The sequence below is a fragment of the Nicotiana tabacum genome, chromosome 19 (assembly GCF_000715075.1).
Source record: "Nicotiana tabacum cultivar K326 chromosome 19, ASM71507v2, whole genome shotgun sequence".
In the NCBI taxonomy this organism is placed as follows: Eukaryota; Viridiplantae; Streptophyta; class Magnoliopsida; order Solanales; family Solanaceae; genus Nicotiana; species Nicotiana tabacum.
In genome coordinates, this window is record NC_134098.1 from 98,787,760 (window position 1) to 98,794,623 (window position 6,864).

Consider the following 6,864-nt stretch of genomic DNA (forward strand, 5'->3'; position numbering starts at 1 on the left):
TGTGTCAATTATTTTCATTCCTTGATTTATTCTTCAAATTATTGGGAAAGAAAAGCAAATCTTGGTTATCAGTAACCCGATTGCTTCTAGATATTAACTTTGACCGAGAAATCTATTTTTGGGTTAAACAAACTCTTTTTTGGGATGGAAATAAAATCGGATCAAGGATTTTAAGTTTATGGATTTCAATAACTCTTTGCTTGCCTCCAAACTATTATATATTCATATTCAATGAATTTCTTAATATATGAGTATACATGGCTCAGACAAAAGTTATGGGATTTTTCCAAACTCCTGTCATTTACTATGCCTCCTCCCCTGAAGGGGAATCATTGATTGCCTAATATATCTTATGGCCTTGACCCTGAAAATATAGAACACATGCTAGTAGTTGTACCGATTGAAATATAAAGTGGCAATGGACTTCTCTCTTGAATACTTAAATATTGGTTTACTTTAATTTCCTACAAGGCAACAATATGTAAATAAGTTGTTTTGTTCGATGTAATTACTACATGCAAAACAGCGAAAAGATCGAAGGTATATAAATTTAGATAAACAAGCAATTGAAAGTTAATATCTTCTGTCAGGAGCCAACTATGGATCTAAATTCAATTGCAAACTGGAGTCGAAATAAACACTTTTGTGGGATAATTTTCTGTATTTTATAAATTGTAAAGTGGAGCGCAATTACAAGAGAAGAAGTAAGATAATTAAACTAAAGAAAAATGAAAATGAAAGTCGCCATTGCCACTGGGAATATGCAGAATTAGATGAGAAGAGAATTAGAGTGAGATGGGAGAGAGAATAGAAAGAGAGTGAAGGTCGAAGAGAAATGAGGGAGAATGAATTACCGAAAAATTCGTTATCGTCTCTCTCCTGTTGTTGGGGTTTTATAACAGCCTAACAACCTGTTGACGTGGCACGATCGTGACCCTTCCTGCTTATTAGCAAACTTATAATCTCGGCCCTTTGTTTGAGTGAATTGAGCATTCCCTTACCTTCCGAAATTCAGCTTCAAACCTCACTAACTACAATTTATTTTGGTAATAAATTTCGGAACCTCTAGATCATAACATTCCCTTCCCCTTCAAACAATCCTTGACCTCAAGGATTAGAATCAAAACCAGGAAATTTAGTCTGCAAATATTGGTAATCTTCCCAAGTTGCATCTTCTAGAGGAAGGTTGGACCATTGGACTAGAACCTTAACCGCATCTACATTATTCTTCTTAACCAACTGCCTTTGAATAATAGCTACTGGTCGAACCAAAAACTGGCCATCATCCCCAGTAATTGGAAGAACAGTTTGCACCACCACTCGATCACCAACCATCTTCTTGAGCAAAGACACATGGAAAACTGGATGAATTCTGGATGTAGGAGGTAATTCCAGCTTATATGCCACATCACCTACTCTAGAAAAGATCTTATAAGGACCATAGTACTTGGAACTTAGCTTCAGATTTCTTCTCAGTGCAATAGATGTTTGTCTATAGGGCTGAAGCTTCAAATAAACCAAATCTCCCACCTGAAACTCCCTATCAGTTCTTCTATTATCAACAAAGAACTTCATCCTTTCTTGAGCTTTGCTCAAATTATCCTTTAGCAATTGGAGCATCTGTTATCTTCTAATCACAACATCCTCAACTGCCGGCACAATAGTTTCAAGGAAGGGACCAATAGATAATTTAGGAGAAATGTAGCCATATAAAGCTTCAAATGAGGTGCATTGCAAACTGGTGTGGAAATTAGTATTGTACCACCATTCAACAGCTGATAACCATTGTTTCCACTGGTTTGGCCTACTAGCAGTCATACACCTGAGATAATTCTCAAGACATCTATTCACTCTTTCAGTTTGGCCATCACTTTGTGGGTGATAAGCTGTACTGTAATGCAGTTAAGTGCCAAGGAGCTTGAACAGGGATTGCCAGAAGTTTCTCAAAACGATCATGTCCCTATCAGTAACTATGGTTTCAGGTGTGCCATGTAGACTATGTATTCTTTTCCAAAACACCTTTGCCACTGTTGCTGCTATATACAGATGTGTTAGAGCAATAAAATGAGCATATTTGTTTAACCTATCCACCACCACTAATATCACTTCCTTGTTCTTGGATTTGGGCAGTCCGTCAATAAAATCCATGCTAATATGGCTCCATGCTTGATTGGGAATGGGGAGGGGTTGCAGGAGGCCAGGGTAAGCTAAATTATCGTCCTTACTTATGTGACACACATCACAACTGGACACATAATCAATCACCATTTATTTCATTTTTGGCCAAGTGAAAAGTTGAGCTAGTCTTTTAAGGGTGCCCAGCTTCCCAGAATGCCCTCCACAGGGAGAATCATGGAAAGAGGCAATTAACTGATGCCCGAGGTTACCATTTTCACCAATATACACCTTCCCTTTTTTCTGATAATTCCAGCCGAGTAATGCCAAACACTAGGACCTTGCAAGTTTGTGGAGAGTTGGAGGATTAGTTCATGTACCCGAGAGTCCCCTTTATATCTAGCAGTCACTTCATGTATCCAAGTGGGAATGGAAGCATTGATGGCTAAAATCTGCTCTGAACTCTGGCTTGGTTGATTGTCTAGCCCTTCCTGCTGTCTCGAAAGTGTATCATCAACTCTATTCTCAGCTCCTTTTTTGTATTGCACTTTATAATCAAGCTCAAGCAATTTAGTTATTCCTTTCTGTTGGATAGCTGAAGTCACTTTTTGCTCTAAAAGATACTTCAAACTGTGATGATCTGTCCTAGCTACAAAATGTTTGAACTGTAAATAGTGCCTCCATTTATCCACATCACTCAATAAGGCCATGTATTCCTACTCATAAATGGATTTTACCCTATGTTTCTGAGCCAAAACCTTGCTAAAATAAGCCACTGGTTTACCCCCTTGCATGAGTACAACTCCAATTCCCCCATGGCTGACATCAATTTTTACCACAAACTCCTTAGTATAGTCAGGTAATACAAGCACTGGGGTTGAGGACATGGCAGACTTGAGAGCTGAAAAGGCCAATTCAGCCTCTAGATTCCACTTAAAGGCATCCTTCTTGAGAAAATCAGTGAGGGGTATACATATGATTCCATAGTTAGCCACATATTTTCTGTAGTAGCCAGTCAGCACCAGAAATCCTCTGAAAACCCTAAGGGAGCTTGGTCTTGGCCAATCTACCATTGCCTGAATCTTATTAGGATTAGTAGAGACTCCTTCCTTAGTAATGACATGAACTAAGTATTCCACTTGTGCTTGTCCAAAGGAACACTTGGACTTCTTAGCAAACAAGGTATGCTCCCTCAATATGTCAAACACAATCATCAAATGCTTTACATGATCCTCCAAGTTCAAACTATAGATGAGTATGTCATTAAAGAAAACTAAAAAAAACTTTCTCAGATAAGGTCGGAAAATCTGGTTCATTAGGGCCTGAAAGGTTGCTGGTGCATTTGTGAGCCCGAAGGGCATCACTCTCGACTCATAGTGTCCCATGTGTATTCTGAATGTAGTTTTGTGAACATCGTCCACCTTCATCCTGATCTGATAGTGTCCAGCTTTGAGATCTACCTTAGAAAAAATTGCATATCCATGAAGTTCATCCAGTAAATCATCCACAATAGGGATGGGGTATTTGTCCTTAATAGTAATGTCATTCAGTCCCTTGTAATCCACACAGAATCTCCAAGTTCCATCTTTCTTCTTGACTAGCAAAGCAGGTGAGGAAAAGGGAGATTTGAATTTGTTGAATGATTCCACTGCCTAGCATCTCCTTCACCTGTTTTTCTAACTCATCCTTTTGGTGGTAATTGTATCTATAAGGCCTCAGGCTAATTGGTAAGTTTCTAGGCTTAAGAGGTATGGCATGGTCCAAAGCTCTGACTGGAGGTAAGGATTTTGGTTCTACAAACACATCAGCATATTGACTCAACACCTCTTCAATAGCTTCATCAGTCTGCTCCTGATCATATTGCACCTCAACCCTTATCATGAACAAATGAGCTAGTAGAGCTTGCCCTTTCTTCAGCACCTTACCTATTGATCTACTAGTCATCATACTTAATCTACCTTCCTCTGTAATGCCATGCAACACCAGTTTGTTATTCTTCCTACCAATAGTAACACACTTCTTTTCATGATCAAACTTGGTAGGATTGTGCTTTTTCATCCAATTGTTACATAAAACTAGATCACACACTCCCAATGGAATGATGAGAAGATCTTCTTGGAATGACCTGCTGTGCGTTTTCCATATAAATCCCTTGCAGTGTGTAGTGCACATAACATAATTGCCATCAGCTACTGTCACCCTCACTGGTGGACAAAAACTAGCTTGATAGCCAGTTTCCTTCACAGTATGCTCATCTATGAAACTATGTGTGCTCCCCGAGTCAATCATCACTGTTATATACCTTTTTTCACAGTTTCCCCTACTAAAATAGTATTCTCTCCTTGTTTATTACCAGATAGTGCATTCATACAGATGGCTTCCTGAATTTATTGTTCTACCCATCCTTCAATAATCAAATCAGGTGGTATTTGTACTTCTGTAATCTCAGATTCATCTAGTTGAGCTTTAGCTTCCACTTCTCCTTTGAGACAATTCAATTGCCTTATTTTACACTGGTGACCAGGGGCATATTTTTCCCCACATCTGTAACACAAACGATTGTTCTTCCTGTATTCATATACCTCAGGGTTTAGCCTAAATGCAGTGGTCCTGTTCACTGGTAGGTTTCTAGTTGTAGTTGTGTTATTCACGATAGGTATGTTCTTTGTATTAGCCTTCTCCTTTTTCTGTGCAGCTTCAATAGCCTTTTCATGTAGCCTAGCCTGTTCAATAGCAAACTTCAATGTCTCAGGGTTGAACAACTTGACACCAAACTTGATTTCCTCCTTAAGAGCCCCTACAAAACTGGATAGGAAGTGAGATTCATCTAGTTGAGGATTTCTAACAAGCATCTGAGCTTTGAGGTCTTCAAATTTACATAGAAATTCATCCACAGTTACCTTCTGAGAGAGCTTATTAAACTCCTCTACTACGTCCTCATCCAACACCACTCCAAATCTAATGACCAGTTCCTCCTTAAATTCAGCCCATGTCAACACTCCTTTACTTAGTAACAAGGAATAATACCACACCTCAGCTAGTCCATTCAAATAGAGAGCATCAACTTCTACTTTTTGATCTTCCTAAGTTTTATACAAATTAAAGTATCTCTCACATTTGCGGATCCATACCTTGGGTTCATGTCCTTCAAAGATGGGTAGTTCCCATTTAGGAGGTGGTATGGGCACATTCTGAGGTTTGTTATACCTGTTTTCCAGAATTGGAATAGGTAATAATCCCCCTCCAATGTTTTGGTATGCTGGAGCTCTTTCTAGTGCTATCAACCTCTCGAGGATCAGCTCCAAGGTACCTTGAATCCCTGTCTGAGTGTTTCGAAATTCCTCCTGGCTGTTCAACACATCAGCCAACAGTTCATCATGCCTAGCAAGCTTGTCATCCATCAGCTTCAAATGAGTTCCTTCTGCCATTCCTACCACACAAGCCACAAAATTGCTGCTCTGATACCAATTGTCAGGAGCCAACTATAGATCTAAATGCAATTGCAAACTGGAATTGAAATAAACACTTTTATGGGACAATTTTCTGTATTTTATAAACTGTAAAGTAGAGTGCAATTACAAGAGAAGAAGTAAGAGAATTAAACTAACAAAACATGAAAATTAAAGTCGCCATTGCCACTGGGAATCTACAGAATTAGATGAGAAGGGAATTAGAGTGAGATGGGAGAGAGAACAGAAAGAGAGTGAAGGTCGAAGAGAAATGAGGGAGAATGAATTACCGAAAAATTCGTTATCGTCTCTCTCCTGCCGTTGGGGTTTTATAACAATCTAACAACCTGTTGATGTGGCACGATTGTGACCCTTCCTGCTTATTAGCAAACTTATAATCTCGGCCCTTTGTTTTGAGTGAACCGAGCATTCCCTTACCTTCCGAAATTCAGCTTCGAACCTCACTAACTACAATATATTTTGGTAATATATTCCGGAACCTCTAGATTATAGCATCTTCATTAAAGAGAAGGGAGAAGAAAAAGTACTTTTAACAACACTGCAAGATCTTCAATGCCACTAAGATTTACTAGAATTCAACGGATGGAAAAGAAAACAAACCCATGCCTTAGTTAGAAAAATAGTTTCGGTATGAGTTGAGTTTCACTATGATGAATAAAATGCTAGTGCCATCTAATTTAATATATTTATACTACGCCTATATATATTTCCTATTACCAACGTCTTCATAATGAATTTTAACAATAATGGAGAAATTAGGCTTAATTAAGTCGATCCTACTTTCCTCAACAACCACCACCGCCTCCGCAGCCTGCACCAACACCGCAACCAACGCCGTCACAACCACCGCCAGTAGGGTAAGAGCTCAGAGTTCCTAAATAGTAAGATGACATAGTTCCAGTATTTTCATAGTCGTCTGTGCAATTCCATGTGCTAGTAATACCTTTTTGTTTTTGCAGCTGATGATATAAACATATTTCTTGTCACGATCCAAATCCACTATAGGTCGTGATGGCGCCTAACGCTGCCGTCAGGCAATATAACGATGATTGATCAATTTAATTACTCATTTTATTACTTTAAAATCATAATTTTTATTAGTTAAATAGTATAAAATAGAATTTACAGGTAAATGATAATATTTACACGAACTACAATAATGAACAACCCGTAGGAACCCCAAAACCCGGTGTCACCAGTGCATGAGCATCAACTAGGAAATATAATAAAATACAACATCTGTCTGGAATACAAATTAGACAGAAAAATATAAATAACT

The 6,864-nt window shown here is 38.5% G+C and overlaps 1 protein-coding gene across 1 annotated transcript; it reads right to left on the minus strand.

Annotated features, from left to right (window-relative positions):
• Window positions 1–1,107: 1,107 nt before the first annotated feature.
• On the minus strand, window positions 1,108–1,620 carry LOC142173614 (uncharacterized). Its single transcript, XM_075239237.1, has one exon. It carries the CDS (start codon window positions 1,618–1,620, stop codon window positions 1,108–1,110), a length of 513 nt encoding a protein of 170 aa, XP_075095338.1.
• Between the last annotated feature and the right edge of the window lie 5,244 nt (window positions 1,621–6,864).